At 48.1% G+C, this 18939-nt stretch overlaps 2 protein-coding genes and 1 long non-coding RNA gene across 4 annotated transcripts; 2 read left to right on the forward strand and 1 right to left on the reverse strand.

Moving 5' to 3' along the window:
* Positions 1-1549: 1549 nt before the first annotated feature.
* LOC136450272 (uncharacterized) lies at positions 1550-12174 on the reverse strand. 2 transcript variants are annotated; one of them, XR_010758291.1, is made up of 5 exons: positions 12121-12174; positions 9143-9532; positions 8775-8970; positions 1826-4168; positions 1550-1725 (listed from the first exon to the last, which is right to left on the reverse strand). It is a non-coding gene; the product is annotated as an uncharacterized lncRNA (long non-coding RNA). The 2 variants fall into 2 exon arrangements; XR_010758297.1 differs by lacking the exons at positions 8775-8970; positions 9143-9532; positions 12121-12174 and adding exons at positions 4341-4730; positions 5480-5739.
* On the forward strand, positions 9706-11122 carry LOC136510939 (U-box domain-containing protein 7-like). The gene is made up of 3 exons (XM_066505218.1): positions 9706-9723; positions 9773-9852; positions 10003-11122. Exons 1-3 carry the CDS (start codon positions 9706-9708, stop codon positions 11120-11122), a joined length of 1218 nt encoding a protein of 405 aa, XP_066361315.1.
* A 995-nt stretch (positions 12175-13169) lies between the features above and the next one.
* LOC136450250 (uncharacterized) lies at positions 13170-15263 on the forward strand. The gene is made up of 4 exons (XM_066450631.1): positions 13170-13474; positions 13565-13737; positions 13849-13912; positions 14886-15263. The coding sequence occupies exons 1-4, from the start codon at positions 13267-13269 to the stop codon at positions 15092-15094; spliced, it is 654 nt and encodes a 217-aa protein (XP_066306728.1). The 5' UTR covers positions 13170-13266; the 3' UTR covers positions 15095-15263.
* Positions 15264-18939: the final 3676 nt, after the last annotated feature.

Here is an 18939-nt window from a genome sequence, read left to right on the forward strand (position 1 = left end):
CGCCAAGAAGCAGCCGGACGCGGAGGTCGACGTAGCGGAGGAGTACGTCACGATGGCGGAGTTCGCCCACGGAAAGAAGGCGGTTATCACCACCTAGAAGCCAGTGGGCTACTCGCGTGCCGCTGCTCCTCATCTCCAAGTCGAGGATAGGTCACTTGCGCCACGCGTGCAGGTACGGCGCCGGTTGATTCGTTTGATTTCATTTATTTCCGTTTTTCATTTATTTCCGTATGTTTTGCATGCTGGCCGCGCTGCCTATGGTTACTTGTATGGATTTGGAGTATTTCAATTTATTTCTGTATGTATTGCATGCTGGCCGCGCCGCCTAGGTTTCTTGTATGGATTTGGATGGTTTGAAATGGATCTGGGTGATATGTTAACCGTAATTATTCCACGTCTACAGGTGGCCATGTTTCTAGCACTACAAGCACTGAATGACCTGTTCATGGCGGGCTGGTGCCCCAGGAACCTGAACGCGGCCAACATCACCCTAAGCAGGGCATCCATGACACCGAAGCTTGTGGGTGTGGAACTTGTGAAGGTCAGCCCGAAAGGAGTCTAATACTGTATGACCAGGCTCGCTACGGTCTTCCGCGAGGACTTGCTGCTCAGCCTTCCTCTGCACCTCGAAGTGAAGCACCTGCTCGCAGTGATGACGAACGATGCCGCCGACCTTCTCCCGCTGGTGCTCTACCACCCGTCGCTCGCACCTATGCAGAATAGGTGCGAGTACTTCGGGCGTATGTATGGTTATCTTCGGTATGTTCTCCATCCGAACCATAAGGTAGCGTACGAGTTCTTTCTGGACAACGTCATCTTCCTCGAGGAGTGGGACGCACAGCTGAACAACGACATGTATCTGCACCGCTTCTACAGTTCCGCACCAGCTTCGGCCAAGTACTTTCCTCAGGGCAAGGGAACGCCTGCTGCCGGGAGTCAGGCCCACGCCCAGCTGACCGATGCCCAGAAGTCCGCCGCCGAAAAGGAGGCAGCGAAGGAAGTCTTGCGGTACCACCGCGATCTCCCAGCGCACGGCCTGCGGGAGGCGGCCCACGCTCACAGCCCAGACGGTATGATATTCAACCGCACTAGCATGGCCAGGATGTTATACTCCGTACTCGATGGCGTTATGGTGTCCTTGGCCGAGTGCCTGGCCCGTGTTGGGCATTTTGGGTGTTTAGACCTCGAATCACTGTTCCCGGCAGAGTTGCGAGCAAGAAGCCCAGATCATGAAAAGGCATCGCAGTTGGTTCAGATGTAGAATGCCCTAGATCATGAAAGGGCATCGCAGTTAGTTGAGATGCATGTAACTAAGATAGGACTCTTATGTTATCTCCTTGTGTACATCTATATCAATCCGTTGAGTATTATTCATCTATAGCATTTGCCCGTGTGTTGCTACGAGAGTTTCAAAATTCTAAGTTGCCAGTATATCATCGATGCTCAAATTCACCCATACATCTCAGTGATCATTCATAGAACAAACAGAAAATGTTAAACCGAGCATGAAGCAAATTTGAAAGACTACTTAAATATAGAACCTCCAACAAATCAAAAGAATTAATTATATGCTAGAATACCATTGTTTCACACCAAAGGTTAAAATACTACACAAATAAGTTACAGGGAAATGCTCAAGTACAACACCCTTCATCTGCTCGAAGTTCAGGTTATCACTCATGTTTGTGGCTGCCGAGTCCAGGCTTTAAAGTGGCACAAGAATTCCTGTTGGAAAAAAAGGGGATTGAATCAATGTAATTGGACCAAGACATATCTCCTATATTAGTTGTAGCCATGATTAAATCAATGATCAACGCATTTTTACCTTTTTAGTACTAATGCAATACCAACATGAGTGGGTGAGGGAGGGGTCGGGTTCTTTCAGATGCAAACTATACTTGGTGGTAGTAAAGGGATGGTTGGTAGGAAACGAAGCAAGAGCTCACTCATTCTGGTGCCTCACAGGCAGGCACCTGCATTTTTAGGAGACGTGGGCACATAGATGACATACATTAGCTTGTCCTAAATGTCATATAATTACAAACAGAGGGACTTACACCTGAAGAACCCAATAGTTATTGATATTGCTTGCTGCTTATGTTCATACAATTACCAGATATAAATACCATTCAAAATTTATTTGCAATAGGCATACCGTGTCTAGCCATCTGTGTATTTAACTTACGAAAGTTTAATCGAAGATCCTTGAAATTTGTTGCTTCATACACGATAAAGTTTCTGCACAAAAAATGGTTATACTTGGTATAAGCCTGGATCAGGAGAAAGAGAATCTATACGCCTCCAGGTTATTGTCAGTTATGAGGTTAGCATCATCTTGAAACATAAGATGGTTTAGGTCAAAGCAAGAAACAAATCAAGAATACTCGTCTCCGTATGCTGAAACATTCAGCATGCTGATCTCAGTAGTAACAGTACTTCAACACAACAAATTATATGTTAAGACTAAGGACAGCAATTTTCATATTTAGATTCCAGAGTTTTTCACTAAAAATATTTAGAGATCAGACAAAAGGTTATTAGTTGACAGGCACAGTAAGAAACAAGCAGCTCGATACCAGCAGAAAAATTGCCCTCAGCAATTTCTTACACTTGCAGCATGTCTTGGATGAAAGGAAACTTGCATCAATTTCTTCCGCTTGCAAACTACCTCACAGGATACCAGAGTACTAAGGTTCATACAAGTTAAGCCTTTCAAGAGAGTAAGCAGAGGACACCTAAACTTTCTAGGCTATAGTTCAACAAAAGAACGGGATTGATAAATATGAACTTGCATATAGATATTACCTTGACACTTGACACGTTGTCCTGAAGGTTTAAGCATCTCTGTCCATTGATGTATTGACATCATATGCTTTATTCTTTTCTTAATGTCTAATGAATGATTTTTCTTAGGATCCCCATCACCAACAGAATTCTGAAGTCAACAGGTCAACCAAGCTACATCAGAAAACAGTTAGTGGAGTGCACATCGTTATTTTTGGAAAAGTTCATGCTGAAACACACATTTGATTATCAACTGCTACATGACACTATGAAAGGGTAAAAAAGTATTAAACATGCCATAATTTTCAAATGACAAAAAACACAGGTCCATTGCACTTCCAAAAATTTCTGGGAAACTAATTTTACGCTTAGACCTTAGGTATGTAGGAGGGGTACATATAAACGTAAAAATTTGACAATTCAAGCCTGAAGCCTAGATATTTTTACCACACACGCAGGAGAGATACATATCTTTATTTTAGGCTTGATATGAGCAGCGTTAATTCTATCAGCATCTCAGCAATATGCCACCAAGTTTCGGTGTTATTGGTGAGGTCCTATAAACTATACATACCAATATATCAGACATATATTTAAAATATTTTATGTCAGACTTTTTTTTGCACATTTTCAGTGAAATTTCATCCATAAATTTGAATTTAACAGCTGATAAAATACCAAATATCAGCTATAATGAGACTTATCGGATCTATCAGCTGGCAACCATGTTTATGCATAGATCGAAGGACATGTTCTAATACACAATAACTGAACTACTGAAGCCCTGGTATACCTGCAGAATCATTGCTACTGTGACAGACTGACAGTCTAGGCTGAACCATGATTGGAGATAATACTGTCGCCGGGAATATTACACATATGCTAGACATAGCATTAAAGCAGTAGAATGGAGATATACAGAACATGATGAAATGAACTTTGGATTAGACAATACAACATCAAAGGTCTCCATAAAGGGCGTACCCAGTGCAGAGAGCTCCCGCTCTATGCGGGGTATGGGGAAGGGTGTCAGTGGCAAGCCTTACCCTCGCCTGTGCAATGCGAGGAGACCGCGACTCGAACCCGGGACCTTCCGGTCACAGGCGGTAAGACTCTACCGCTTGCACCAGGCCCGCCATCAAAGGTCTCCATGCAGGAACAAAATGAAATGAAGGTTATGATTCTTACTTCCTTTAGTAGGGCAGACTCAAAATCAGAATCATCAAGCTTAACTTTATAGCTGGCTTTGTCTGGAGGAGTACCGCAGAAATCATCCATGAATCCATGATGGCATCTTTCTTGCCTTGTGTACGGGAACAAGCCGGGAGCCCTGGAACTGGCCCTGCTTCTGCACCACTGTGTACTACGCCGAAATGAAGGCTTTCTGAGAAAGTAGCCAACAATTTTACAGATTAAAATAGTAGCTGTGACGTCTAGTAGAAATGATTGAGACGTACTGCAGGATCATGGTTCAGCTAGACTCTTTTACAGTAGAATGTAGAAATCAACCAAATAAAAATCGATGCCCAGCCAGCAGGCGATGTGTAGTGGCGTACCAGGTGGAGGATGGACCAGGTTCACGAGCCTGTGTCGCTCGTCGCCGTGGTAGCCACTCACCGTCGCGACTACGGACCCCATCCCGTGGAAATCAGAGGGAGAGTGAGAGAAGGGCAGAGATACCGAGTGAGAGGAGCCAGATTCAGTAACTTTACAGAGCAAAGTTACAACCTAACTTTCCCTCAATCTCCACCCTCCGCTTACCATCTGACGGCAACAGTGGTTTGAAAACCAGCACTTACCTTTTCACCAGCCCACGCCAACAAACGAGGAAGGCCAACATTTCGAAGAAATTTACTTGATGGCAAAACATGAGCAACAACTTCAGCAGGAGTCTTTGGTTGTTACCCTTCTGGTGTAGGCTGAGCCATCATGGTATCCATTTGGTCCTAACACGATAAGAAAAATAGTTTGCATTAGAATTAGTATACAAATGTGGAAAAAAATCAAGCAATAACTGACTGAATAGAAAAACATACTACATTTGATGACAAAACAAGCTAGAACCAGTACGGATAATTTTATTGTTGCCACTTAAAAGTAGTGAATTCAGATTTCAGACTATGAAGCTAAAAAGAGTTGTTTGTTTCACTCCAGGACATTGCTTGAATGGCACATTGAAACTACTAGAAACCTGTGGACCTGCTGCTTCAAGGACACTACTAAAAGTATGCAAAGTTTTGTAGGTTGCAGACCTGCTGCTGCTATAAACCTGTGGCCACTTCAATTACAGTAAATAAATTGTACTCTGATCCTTCAAATAATTAAACTCAGTTGCTACCCCCAACTTCCCAATTTCAGTTTTGGCAAATTAGTCTTGGCATAGATGAGTAACAGTTTTGGCACACATGGAACAATTTTAGTTCACATTTTCCAGCTGGACTTGTTTATCATGAATGTCAAAGGAACTTTCACTAACATTTTTGGAATAGAAATATTACCAGCTGTAGAAAAATATTAAATGAACTTTTGCAAACTTGCAGCACTACAAGCAGGAATATGCTAGGCTAAGGCAGCAGATCATTAACTTACAGAACTCCAGCAGGTTCAGTTTTTATATGAAGTCCCAATGATAGAAACCACAGTAAGTTTGTATGGCTATTAATTTATGAATTCTAAGTAATTTGATTGCAGATACCTCATCTCCAGTTTCCTCCATATCTTCAGGTTCATACAGAGGATCAGATTCTTCTCGAGCCCTGCCCTTGCTCTTTGTAGTTGAACTGTTGACAATTGAAGCCAATGTGGGGATACCAAGGCTACGCAATACTTATTGTCATTATCGTTTGAGCCCTCTCTCTTTCAATATCTGTTATCTCCTCTTTCAATACATGGTTGCCAGCTGATAGATCCGATAAGTCTCATTATATCTGATATTTTATCAGCCGTTAAATTCAAATTTTTGGATGAAATTTCACAGAAAATGTGCAAAAAAAAAAAGTCTGACATAAAATGTGTAACCCTAGCTTTCGCAAAAAATCGTGTCAAGCCGTATTACATCGTGTGGCCGGAGCGGGAGGAGAGGAGGGCAGACCCAGCGGAGACATCGGGCCCCCGGCCCCTTTCTGTCCGGCCTCAGACGGTGCCCCGACGGCCGCCATGGACCGGTACCGCCATCTTCTGATGCTGTGGCACTTGGACGCGCCATCCAGGGCGGCGGCGATGAACATGATTCCTGCCGAGAAGCAGCCGGACGCAGAGGTCGATGTAGCGGAGGAGTACGTCACGATGGCGGAGTTCGCCCGCGAAGAGAAGGCGGTTATCACCACCGAGAAGCCGGTGGGCTACGACTCGCGCTTCGCTGCTCCTCATCTCCAGGTCGAGGATAGGTCACTTGCGCCACGCGTGTAGGTACGGCGCCGGTTGATTCGTTTGATTTCATTTATTTCCGTATGTTTTGCATGCTGGCCGCGCCGCCTAGGGTTTCTTGTATGGATTTGGAGTATTTCGATTTATTTCCGTATGTATTGCATGCTGGCCGCGCCGCCTAGGGTTTCTTGTATGGATTTGGAAGGTTCGAAATGGATCTGGGTGATATGTTAACCGTAATTATTCCACGACTACAGGTGGCCATGTTTCTAGCACTACAAGCGCTGAATGACCTGTTCATGGCGGGCTGGTGCCCCAGGAACCTGACCACGGCCAACATCACCCTAAGCAGGGCATCCATGACGCCGAAGCTTGTGGGTATGGAACTTGTGAAGGTCAGCCCGGAAGAAGTCCAAGACTGTATGGCCAGGCTCGCTACGGTCTTCCGCGAGGACTTGCTGCTCAGCCTTCCCCTGCACCTCGAAGTGAAGCACCTGCTCACAGTGATGACGAACGACGCCGCCGACCTCCTCCCGCTGGTGCTCTACCACCCGTCGCTCGCACCTATGGAGAATAGGTGCGAGTACTTCGGGCGCATGTATGGTTATCTTCGGTATGTTCTCCATCCGAACCATAAGGTAGCGTACAAGTTCGTTCTGGGCAACGTCATCTTCCCCGAGGACTGGGACGCACAGCTGAAGAGCAACATGTATCTGCACCGCTTCTGAACCAACTGTGATGCCCTTTCATGATCTAGGGCTTCTTGCTCACAACTGTGCCGGGGAAGACTGATTCGAGGTCTAAGCACCCAAAATGCCCAACACGGGCCAGGCACTCGGCCAAGGACACCATAACGCCATCGAGTACGGAGTATAACATCCTGGCCATGCCAGTGCGGTTGAATATCATATCGTCTGGGCTGTGAGCGTGGGCCACCTCCCGCAGGCCGTGCGCTGGGAGATCACGGTGGTACCGCAAGACTTCCTTCGCTGCCTCCTTTTTGGCGGCGGACTTCTGGGCATCGGTCAGCTGGGCGTGGGCCTGACTCCCGGCAGCAGGGCGTTCCCTTGCCCTAAGGAAAGTAATTGGCCGATGCTGGTGCGGAACTGTAGAAGCGGTGCAGATACATGTTGCTCTTCAGCTGTGCGTCCCAGTCCTCGGGGAAGATGACATTGCCCAGAACAAACTCGTACGCTACCTTATGGTTCGGATGAAGAACATACCGAAGATAACCATACATGCGCCCGAAGTACTCGCACCTATTCTCCATAGGTGCGATCGATGGGTGGTAGAGCACCAGCGGGAGAAGGTCGGCAGCGTCGTTCGTCATCACTGCGAGCATGTGCTTCACTTTGAGTTGCAGGGGAAGGCTGAGCAGCAAGTCAGCAAGTCCTCGCGGAAGACCGTAGCGAGCCTGGTCATACAGGCTTGGACTCCTTCCGGACTGACCTTCACAAGTTTCAGACCCACAAGCTTCGACGTCATGGATGCCCTGCTTAGGGTGATGTTGGCCGCGGTCAAGTTCCTGGGGCACCAGCCCACCATGAACAGGTCATTCAGCGCTTGTAGTGCTAGAAACATGGCCACCTGTAGACGTGGAATAATTACGGTTAACATATCACCCAAATCCATTTCGAACCCTCCAAATCCATACAAGAAACCCTAGGCGGCGCGGCCAGCATGCAATACATACAGAAATAAATCGAAATACTCCAAATCCATACAAGAAACCCTAGGCGGCGCGGCCAGCATGCAAAACATACGAAAATAAATGAAAAACGGAAATAAATGAAATCAAACGAATCAATCGGCGCCGTACCTACACGCGTGGCGCAAGTGACCTATCCTCGACCTGGAGATGAGGAGCAGCGAAGCGCGAGTCGTAGCCCACCAGCTTCTCGGTGGTGATAACCGCCTTCTCTCCGCGGGCGAACTCCGCCATCGTGACGTACTCCTCCGCTACGTCGACCTCCGCGTCCGGCTGCTTCTCGGCAGGAATCATGTTCATCGCCGCCGCCTTGGATGGCGCGTCCAAGTGCCGCATCACCAGAAGATGGCGGTACCGGTCCATGGCGGCCGCCGGTGCACCGTCGGAAGCCGGACAGAAAGGGGTCGGGGGCGCGATGGCTCCGCTGGGTCTGCCCTCCTCTCCTCCCGCTCCGGCCACGCGATGTAATACGGCTTGACACGATTTTTTGCGAAAGCTAGGGTTCCACATTTTATGTCAAACTTTTTTTTGCACATTTTCAGTGAAATTTCATCCATAAATTTGAATTTAACGGCTGATAAAATACCAAATATCAGCTATAATGAGACTTATCGGATCTATCAGCTGGCAACCATGTTTATGCATAGATCGAAGGACATGTTCTAATACACAATAACTGAACTACTGAAGCCTTGGTATACCTGCAGAATCATTGCTACTGTGACAGACTGACAGTCTAGCTGAACCATGATTGGAGATAATACTGTCGCCGGGAATATTACACATATGCTAGACATAGCATTAAAGCAGTAGAATGGAGATATACAGAACATGATGAAATGAACTGTGGATTAGACAATACAACATCAAAGGTCTCCATGCAGGAACAAAATGAAATGAAGGTTATGATTCTTACTTCTTTTAGTAGGGCAGACTCAAAATCAGAATCATCAAGCTTAACTTTATAGCTGGCTTTGTCTGGAGGAGTACCGCAGAAATCATCCATGAATCCATGATGGCATTTTTCTTGCCTTGTGTACGGGAACAAGCCGGCAGCCCTGGAACTGGCCCTGCTTCTGCACCACTGTGTACTACGCCGAAATGAAGGCTTTCTGAGAAAGTAGCCAACAATTTTACAGATTAAAATAGTATCTGTGACGTCTAGTAGAAATGATTGAGACGTACTGCAGGATCATGGTTCAGCTAGACTCTTTTACAGTAGAATGTAGAAATCAACCAAATAAAAATCGATGCCCAGCCAGCAGGCGATGTGTAGTGGCGTACCAGGTGGAGGATGGACCAGGTTCACGAGCCTGTGTCGCTCGTCGCCGTGGTAGCCACTCACTGTCGCGACTACGGACCCCATCCCATGGAAATCAGAGGGAGAGTGAGAGAAGGGCAGAGATGCCGAGTGAGAGGAGCCAGATTCAGTAACTTTACAGAGCAAAGTTACAACCTAACTTTCCCTCAATCTCCACCCTCCGCTTACCATCTGACGGCAACAGTGGTTTGAAAACCAGCACTTACCTTTTCACCAGCCCACGCCAACAAACGAGGAAGGCCAACATTTCGAAGAAATTTACTTGATGGCAAAACATGAGCAACAACTTCAGCAGGAGTCTTTGGTTGTTACCCTTCTGGTGTAGGCTGAGCCATCATGGTATCCATTTGGTCCTAACAAGATAAGAAAAATAGTTTGCATTAGAATTAGTATACAAATGTGGAAAAAATCAAGCAATAGCTGACTGAATAGAAAAACATACTACATTTGATGACAAAACAAGCTAGAACCAGTACGGATAATTTTATTGTTGCCACTTAAAAGTAGTGAATTCAGATTTCAGACTATGAAGCTAAAAAGAGTTGTTTGTTTCACTCCAGGACATTGCTTGAATGGCACATTGAAACTACTAGAAACCTGTGGACCTGCTGCTAGCTGCTACAAACCTGCAGACCTGCTGCTTCAAGGACACTACTAAAAGTATGCAAAGTATGCAATTTTAGGCGATTGAAAAAAAGTAGTGCTCTATTAGCACTGCAACTTTAGGTAATTGAGAAAAGGGCAAAATTGTTCTCTGAACTCCACATTGCAGTATGTTTTCTGTCCATCTGAAATCTGTTGCCATTTTGGTTATCTGCTGAAGTGCTGATGAGCTTCTGCTCTTGGTTTTCAGAAATAAGGTGCACATCGTCAAGGCCGGTCTGCTCAAGAAGCTGCCGCAGCTCACGGACGAGAAGGACTTGTCGAGAAGCCAGGAGCTGGCGCTGCTGGTCCTTTCCATCTCGTCACTGGCCAACACCGACTCCCCCCTCTCCACCACCGAGCTCCTGCCGTTCCTCGTGGCCACCCTCAGCGCCGCCGACGTCCCGTCCGACACGAAGCTGCCGTGCCTGGCGGCCCTCCGCAACCTGTCGAAGAAGCTCGAGCACGCGCGCGACGTGGTCTCCAGCGGCGCCGTGCGCGCGCTGCTGTCCCTGTCCCTGTCCCTGTCGCTGGACCGGAAGACGTCCGAGGCGGTGCCGTGCTTCCTCGGGGAGCTGGCGGCGAGGAAGGCGATGGAGGAGGAGGAGGGCGAGGCGGCGGCGCGGGCGGTCCTGGAGGCCATGACGCGGCACGAGAGCGCGCGGTGCCAGGAGCACGCGACGTACCTGGCCATGGTGCTCGCGCACGGCAGCCGCGCGCTGCGGAGCAGGATGCGCCAGCTCGGCGTCGTGCAGGCGCTCCTGGAGGTCTCGCTGCTCGGCAGCCCGCTGGCGCAGAGGCGGGCGGCCAAGATCCTGCAGTGGTTCAAGGAGGAAGGGCCGCAGAGCAGCAGGATCAGGGCGCACTCGTCGGTTCGTGCACCTCGTCGTCGCGGAGACTCCCGGATCCGCTTCTTCCTCCTTCGTCGGCCGCCGGAGCAGTACGCCGTGACCTCGACGAACCACGCGCGCCCGCTGGAACTCGTGCCCGCGACCGAGCTCGCGTCTGCGGCGGCGCTGGCACCCACGGTGGCCCTCGTGCCCGCATCGCCGGCCGGCGAGGAGGCCGCGCGCTCGCACTGCACACGGCCGCCGCGGCCTGCCGCCTTGCACCCCGGCCGTGCGGCCGCCGCGCCCGCACATCCTGCAGCCCAACCGCGCGTCAGGGCGCTGCCGCCGGAGACCCGCCGCCGAGAGCCGCCGCCGCCCGCTCCCTCTCCGATGTGTTTTGGAGGAGTCGAGGAACAGCCTGCAAGGCACAAAGCGCAGCGTAGGTACTTGGTCTTTTCTTTTCAGGTTTGAATTTTTTTAATTTATTTATTCACTGGGCATTAGACGGACACTCAAAGTAGGAGTAGACGGGGGTCGTATTCTATGGTTACGATTCTACCAGATATGTCTTTTTGATTCCGTCGAAAATCGATTTTACGGTATAGGCGCTTATGACCTCCCCCTCTATGCCTTGCGGTAATGATTCCTCTGGCATTACGACCTTTACCACAACGGTGCCGTCCATGGATCAATTTATTTCGTGGATTGGATTTCACTTACCTGTCTACGGTTCCCTTGCGTGTGCTCGGGATAAGAAAAAAATTCGAACGATTAAATTACTTCTCCCGAATATCCAACTGACTGATTAATTTCTTATAACGTACTCTATTTTTCTTTGCCAAATAAGCCAGCAAACGTTGACGTTTTCCCAAAAGTCTTCGTAGACCTCTTTCCGATGAAAAATCTTTTTTGTGTAATTCTAAATTTCAGTTCAAAATAACAAGAGTAAAAATACAAAATTAAAAAAATAAGAGCAAAATCACAATTAAAGTACTGGACAAAGAGAAGAACGTAATTTTCCCATATATAAATGTATGCTTACGCTATTGAATGAAAGATTAAAAAAGTGATCCCAAAATTTATCTAATCCTAAATTAGGACAATATTAACATAAGATCTATCTGTTAGATTCAGAATACTAAGCCACATAAGTGATATCTGAAAATATGATACAGGCCAAGATGCACAAACAAGAAATTAGCTAGAAATAGAACAAACTATGATTATTTTTAATCATTGCAAAAATAGACGAATCAGCTGATACTCATTACTTCCATACACTGCCACAAAACACAGTAATTCTAGGAACAGAAGTAGAGCAATCTATGGCATGCCTGTATGCAGATCTAAATAAACACCACGATCTGACGTGAAGACATCTCGGCACAGGTAAAACCCCTTCACGGCCTTTCTACGCGATGACCAAACTGCTAACAGTAACTAAAAAATTCCAGATTTCATGAGTTTACCTGTTGGTTGCTGCCTGCTTGCTCCCACCTTCCGACCAGGAGCCATGGTGCTCCCACCTTTCCAAGTGGCGCGTGGAGTGGGGGGAGGGGGATCGCGGCTTCTTGCGGGGGAGCGAGGGAGCTCGCAGCTCCTGACGACGGCGCCTGCTGCATGAGTCGGCGTGAGGAGGGCGGAGTGAGGAGCCAGGGCCCGCGGGAGCGACGCCTGGTAGTCGCCGTCGGCCGGAGTCGGTGTCCTGGGAGTCGGCGCCTGCTGCGTCGCCGCGTCGAGTGGGGCGGAGTGAAGGGCGGCGATTTGGAATTGGGAGAAATAGCAAGCGTGCGGCATCGGCGGGAGAGAAAAAGATGGCGGCAAGTGAAAATTTTGGGTATAGTTTTCATCGGGTGAAGAAGCCGAGTGTGGTGGCGGCGGATGATTTTTTTTTTTTTTTTGCGCATGGTGTCGGCGGGAGAAGGGAGAGTGGTGGCGGTCGATGGAGGGCAGAAATCTTATTAGTGCCGAAGTACATGTTCCAAACAAGAAGGCGTATCCACGAGGGGAGTGTCCTGCCTGGCCACACCTACGGATGGGATTTTAACTTTTTATCATCCTTACCGATGGCACTTCTTTGTTTGCCATATTTATACGCGTCTCTACATATTTGTTATCATAAACAGTAACGTTCCTACGTTTTTGTCTTTATACGTGCCTCTATGTTGACAAAAACGTGAGAGAGTTACTGTTTACCATAGCAAATGTGTCTACGGTACCGTTTAGTTCCACTTCATTTTACAAAATTTTTCAAGATTTTCCGTCACATCGAATATTTGGACGCATACATAAAGCATTAAATATACATAAAAAAATAAAACTAATTACATAATTTAGACGAAATTCACGAGACGAATCTTTTAAGCCTAATTAGCCTATGATTGAACATTAATTGCTAAATAACAACGAAAATATTACGATACCATTTCAACAAAAATTTTGTCAGCTAAACCAGGCCTACGTATAAAGATGGCAAACTGACAAAAAGTAAAAAATCCCCCTGCGGATTAGATAGGACAGGAGGCAGGGAGTAGAGAGAACACCTCACCGCTGCACTGCTCCTTCGCGGCGCTGCTTATCTTCCGCTCCCGGCTCCCCTCCTCCCCCGCGCCGCGATGAACACAGCCATGGCCACCACTTCCTTATCCCTCCAAGGCCGCCCTTCCCATGCCCCCACCAGGAAGCTCTCCTCCCCGTTCCTCGGCGCCCCCGCGTCCTTCCTCCGGCCGCTGGCGCCCGCGCCCGCCGCCGGCCCCTCCTCGCGGCGGACGCTCGCTGTCAGGGCCATGGCGCCGCCCAAGCCGGGAGGCAAGGCCAAGAAAGGTCCGTGCACCCTCTCTAGGCCGGCGTCGTCAGCATTCCTGCCGCATGAGGGATGACATTCTTGCGCCTAACCCCTTTGTTGTCCTGCAGTGGTAGGCCTTATAAAGCTGGCCCTCGAAGCCGGCAAGGCGACGCCGGCGCCGCCCGTCGGCCCGGCGCTTGGTGCCAAGGGTGTCAACATCATGGCGTTCTGCAAGGAGTACAATGCCAAGACGGCCGACAAGCCTGGCTACATCATCCCCGTCGAGATCACCGTGTTTGATGTGAGTGAGACTAACGCTGTCCGTCCTACTTTGGGCGCTTGTCTGAGAATCGATTGCTAATGTGGAGTTATGGTTCTCGTAATACTGGTTCATTTGCTTCGCATTTTGCAGGATAAGAGCTTTACCTTCGTCTTAAAGACCCCTCCGGCTTCAGTCCTGCTACTCAAGGCTGCAGGTGCACACCCTGTACTTTAGCTTGAATCTATTCTTCAGAGTTTTCTGGTGCATTCATCAAATTGCCCAAATTTTGTAGCCAAGTTTTGTCATGCCAATGATTTGGCAAGCCAAAGTTAGGTAAAAAATTTGCCATAGATTTGACAAGCTAAATGTGAGAAGTTGGCACGTTTTGGTAGCCAATCAAATAATAGCCAAAATCATGGCTTAGCCAAATCTTTGGTTTGGCATATTTTGGAAGCTAACCAATCATGCCCTATAAGACTATAAAAGCAATACGACATGAAGGAAAAGGAATGGTATTTATGGTTTGTGCAAGTGTACCACATTGGATTAGGCAATTAGCGATCCGGTGTGTAACTCTTTTAGATATTATTAAGTTCAGTCAGCTCCTGATCTCTCAAAAATAAAAGTTCAGACATTCCACATTGTTTTTTTTTTCACATGTTTGTATAACGGCGAATGCAACTGCAATTCAATTTAGTTTGAGCAGTCGACAGTTGTTCAATGATTCAGTGTTGGGTGTTGGTAACAGTAACTTGGTATTTTTTATTTGCTGTCTTTGAACCCTAGCTTTCCATTTCCAATTCCCATGAACTCATGCAACAATTCATTGTTTTGGATGTTCAGCCTAGATAAATAAGATTCTTCTAGAAAGAGGAGTTTTATTCCGTTCTAAGTACATTCACTCACAAGTCACTACACATAAATACATAATATATATGTTTGCATGTTAATTAAGGTATGGCCATGAACTATGGGCTGCAGAGAATGAATGTCGCAGCATCAGTACCTGCAAATGCATATGCTGGTGTCAGACAGCCAGCTTTCTATGTTAGAGCATATGTTCTCTTTTCCATTTGGTCCCTTATATGTTCTCGTGATAACGAATCCTCATTCTTAGGACAGAAAATGGTTCGAAAGAGCCACAATGGTTCCTTACATTATTATTGTCTGAATCTTGGTTCTTATAGGTGTCGAAAAAGGTTCGAAAGAGCCACAGCGAGCGAAGGTGGGAAAAGTAACAGCGGATCAAGTGCGTGCAATAGCTCAAGAGAAGTTACCGGACTTGAACTGCAAGAGCATCGACTCTGCTATGAGGATCATCGCTGGCACTGCCGCTAACATGGGCATCGATATCGATCCTCCAATCCTTGTGAAGAAGGAAAAGGTCCTCTTATAGTATGTTTTGCTGGCACACGCAGATCATCCCACCAATGGCCATTTGTAGATTATGCTTTCCTTTTTTGCTCATCAATTCGTTGTGCCTACTTGAAGTTTTCCTCTAGTTCCAATGACCTTGTTCCACAGTCTTATCATCTGGTGTAGAGCTTCAACTTTTCCTTGCAAAATCATTGTAAAAGGGGGTATCCCAAGCCTAGGGCCCTCGGGCCGTGGCCATGCACCAAAATTATCTGGGGGGCTCAGGGGCAGGCGCGCCTTCGCCTGCGCGGCCCACCAAGCCTGCCTCCTCTTGGAGTGAGAGAATCCATCGAGTAATGAAGATGTTAACTTATAGTACAAGCAAGAGAACTCTTAAAAAAAAGAAATCTACCGATCTATCATTGACAAATATCTTTTAGTCTATAGCCCTACCTAGGGGGGACTCACACTCGCTAGACGGCAAAAGTACGTCTCCCACATCTCTCTCTCAAAAAATATCTACCCACTTGGTCGCCTATTGCACGCTTCACGGCCTCGTGAGACCGGTTCGTCCGCCGCACTTAGCATTTGCCGCTGTAGCCATCTCCTCGTCGCGCATGCCCATTCATGCCTCTCGCTCCTTGCTCCCGCAGTCGCAACCGCTGCGCGCCCACCCGCGCAACTCGCTCCCGTGCCGTTGGGCGCGTCGCTCGCCTCTGCTTGTGCTCGTGGTGCCGTTGCGCGCCTCAGGTCCATCCCCGACCTTGCGAAGGGCACCCATGAGCGCGACCTGTGCTAGTGGTGCTCGCACCCCCAGGCCGGAATCAACCGGCCCTAACCTCCCCTCCCATATGTTGCAATATATGTTTCAAATATTTCAGATGTTTCAGAGGTATGTTGTAGGTGTTTTCGTATGGATGTTGCAAAAGTAGATCGGGATGCTGCATATGTTGCAAGTGTTTTAGAGGCATGTTGCAAGTGTTTCAGAGGCATGTTGCAAGTGTCGACGAAATATGGTCGGCAGTCTACCTAGGGGTATGCCCAAGGTAGTAGATTGTTGGCAGACAGATGCGCAAGCCACAAACAAGACGGTGACGCAAGACAGACACGAGGTTTTATCCAGGTTCGGCCGTCGCGAAGGCGTAATACCTACATCCTGCGTCTGATTGTATTGTTGTATGTCAATGAGAGATGTTTTCTAGAGGGGTCCCCTGCCCGCCTTATATAGTCCGAGGGACAGGGTTACAGATCTGGAAACTAATCATAGCCAGTTACAATTGCCATAGGTGGTCGGATAAGGATTCCTATTCTAACCGACCAGGATCTTGCTTGATCTCCAAATCTGCCTTGACTCCTTGCGCGGGACTCCGAACAGGTTGGTCAGGCCGCGTGTCGTCTTTTAGTGGACCAAACCCCTTGATCCGGGCCGACCCAAGCCTAGCCGTAAGGGTATAGGGGTTAATACCCCCACAGCTAGTCCCCGAGCACCATGTATTATGCTGCGACACACCATTTGATCTCCTTCGACTAATGCGATCCATCTTCATGTCATCTCCAACTGATTAAAACATTGACCAACCAAATGTGCCAGCATTCTGATCAGAACAGAGAGCAGTAGACCACGATTATAGCCGAAGATTCTGGTTGTCCAAAGAATGCATGGTGCTCTTAAAGAAAAAAGAAAAAGATTTCTTTCCTTATCAAGTGTGTCCACTTGTATTTCTGATAAGAAATGTAAGTGACCCTTGGACAGTAGTAATCCTGACAATCAGTCAAAGCATAGGGGTTGATTAAATAAACACATTCACCGCAAGGTGAAGTGTGCCCACTTAGTCCCCGAGCCTGGTAGTAGATGACGCAGGCACGTGGTGTCAGGGTCTAAAAAGAATTTCCACTGAAGTTAAGAATCCAATCGTTGTACAATCAATACGAGATGCACTGGCAGGTGCATCGTACCGATGTAGTCCCCGAGCTTGCTGGAAGGCGAAGTATAAGCCTTGTAGCAAGGTCCAAATAAATGCCTCTCAACTGTATGTGAGTACATATCACATGTAGCCGAGGAGAGCAGTCGCCGAGCATTGTTCAGAACATTCCTCGAGCATGGTAATGGTCGGAGCAGTCCCCGAGCATGATAGTGGTCTGGACAGTCCCCGAGCACGGTAGTGGTCTGGGCAGTCCCCGAGCACGGTAGTGGTCTGGACAGTCCCCGAGCACAGTAGTGGTCTGGGCAGTCCCCGAGCACGGTAGTGGTCTGGGCAGTCCCCGAGCACGGTAGTGGTCTGGACAGTCCCCGAGCACTGTAGTGGTCTGGGCAGTCCCCGAGCACGGTAGTGGTCTGGGTAGTCCCCGAGCACGATAGTGGTCTAGACCATCCCTGAGCACGAGACATGCGACGAAGAAACGAATGCCACTTGCACTATTATTTGGTGTATTTATTTATCTTCTTACTCTATCAAGTCCAATCTAACACGTCGGGTCAAAAAAGTAGACGGGTATAGCACATCATACTGCCCTCTTGTCCTTTCAAACAAACAGTCACTTGGCACCTATATAGAGGTGCGCCAGTGTGGGCCCTCTCACACTGGCAACGAAGAGACGCATACACTGATAACGAAGAGGCACATATATTGGCATAGATCTCGAGGTTGTGAAAACAACCGTCTACGGCGTGTGTGCACGTCTCCCAAGAATCTCGGGCAGATGAAATGGTGGAACTCTTGGTTATTTATAATATAGAATTGGTAAGTTACTTTTTACCGAACCCCATTACCATTCGCCGCCGCAGCCTTCGTCTTTCTCTTGCCAACCCTAATACCTCCGAAATCATCACCAATCACCCCCCATCATATCCACCTTCATCAGCAAGGGCGGATTCATGGCGAAGAGTGACGCGCAGAAGAAAGCCGGAGTCATGGCGAAGGAGTGGTGGAAGTCAAGAAGCAACGAGCAGACCATCGAAGACCTCGTCATCATGGGAGTACTCCACAACAAGGAACTCGCAGGATGGCGCACGCCGGAGGGCGAGGGGTACCCCGATCCACAACCAGGTGAGATTGTGGTTTTCGAAGATTTCTTCAAGCGGGGTTTTGGGGTCCCAGTGCACCCTTTCCTTCAGGGGCTCTGTTTGTATTACGAGGTTGGGATTTGCAATCTGCATTCCAACTCGATTCTTCTTGTCTCCACCTTCATTCATCTTTGCGAAGCATATGGTGGCTTCTAGCCCCATTTCGACTTCTTTCGCCATCTTTTCTGTCTGCGGAAGAAAGGAAGCGGTGGCTCGAAGATAGCCGGAGGTGTGTACCTCAATCTTCGTGATGGGATGAAGGCCTAGTACCTGCACTGCCCTTAGAACACGTCGCTTGACGACTGGTACAAGAAGTGGTTCTACATCCGCGAAGAGCCGAACATGATCACACTGTGCGACGTGGGGTTCATTTCGGAGAAGAAGAACAACTGGTCAGAGAAGGCTGAGCATGTGGAACAGATCTCAGAACTTCTTGGGATGATCCCGTGGAAGAAACTGGACGGTCCGAGCGTGGTCGGGAACTTCATCAGCCGAAGGATCCAGCCCTGCCAGAGGAGGGTACATCCTGGCTACGAGTACCAAGGTAGCGCAGATCCAACGAGGACGAGGCAGGAGGCGCTTGACAAGATCGAAATCAGAGCTAGAATTGGAGAGCTATTCATCTTAGCTGATCCAAATTATGTTAGATTGAGCGCCATCAAGCACGCTTTCAAGCTCGCCCGACCTCCCCCAAAGGTAACTCAACTTGCCTTGTACCCGTAATCTCATTTTGTAGTAGAAACTTACTATGTGATTGCCTATTTTTTTCCCAGGTTAATGGTTGGGATAGAGCGACAGTGTTTGTGTCGCCACCCCCTGGT

The sequence above is a fragment of the Miscanthus floridulus genome, chromosome 1 (genome assembly GCF_019320115.1).
Source record: "Miscanthus floridulus cultivar M001 chromosome 1, ASM1932011v1, whole genome shotgun sequence".
NCBI lineage: Eukaryota > Viridiplantae > Streptophyta > Magnoliopsida > Poales > Poaceae > Miscanthus > Miscanthus floridulus.

Coding starts and splice junctions, on each gene's coding strand:
- LOC136450250 (XM_066450631.1), top strand. CDS start 13,267: ATGAACACAGCCATGGCCACCACTTCCTTATCCCTCCAAGGCCGCCCT. Junction 13,475..13,564: donor GGGAGGCAAGGCCAAGAAAG/GTCCGTGCACCC, acceptor GTTGTCCTGCAG/TGGTAGGCCTTATAAAGCTG. Junction 13,738..13,848: donor TCGAGATCACCGTGTTTGAT/GTGAGTGAGACT, acceptor CGCATTTTGCAG/GATAAGAGCTTTACCTTCGT.
- LOC136510939 (XM_066505218.1), top strand. Junction 9,853..10,002: donor ACTAAAAGTATGCAAAGTAT/GCAATTTTAGGC, acceptor TATCTGCTGAAG/TGCTGATGAGCTTCTGCTCT.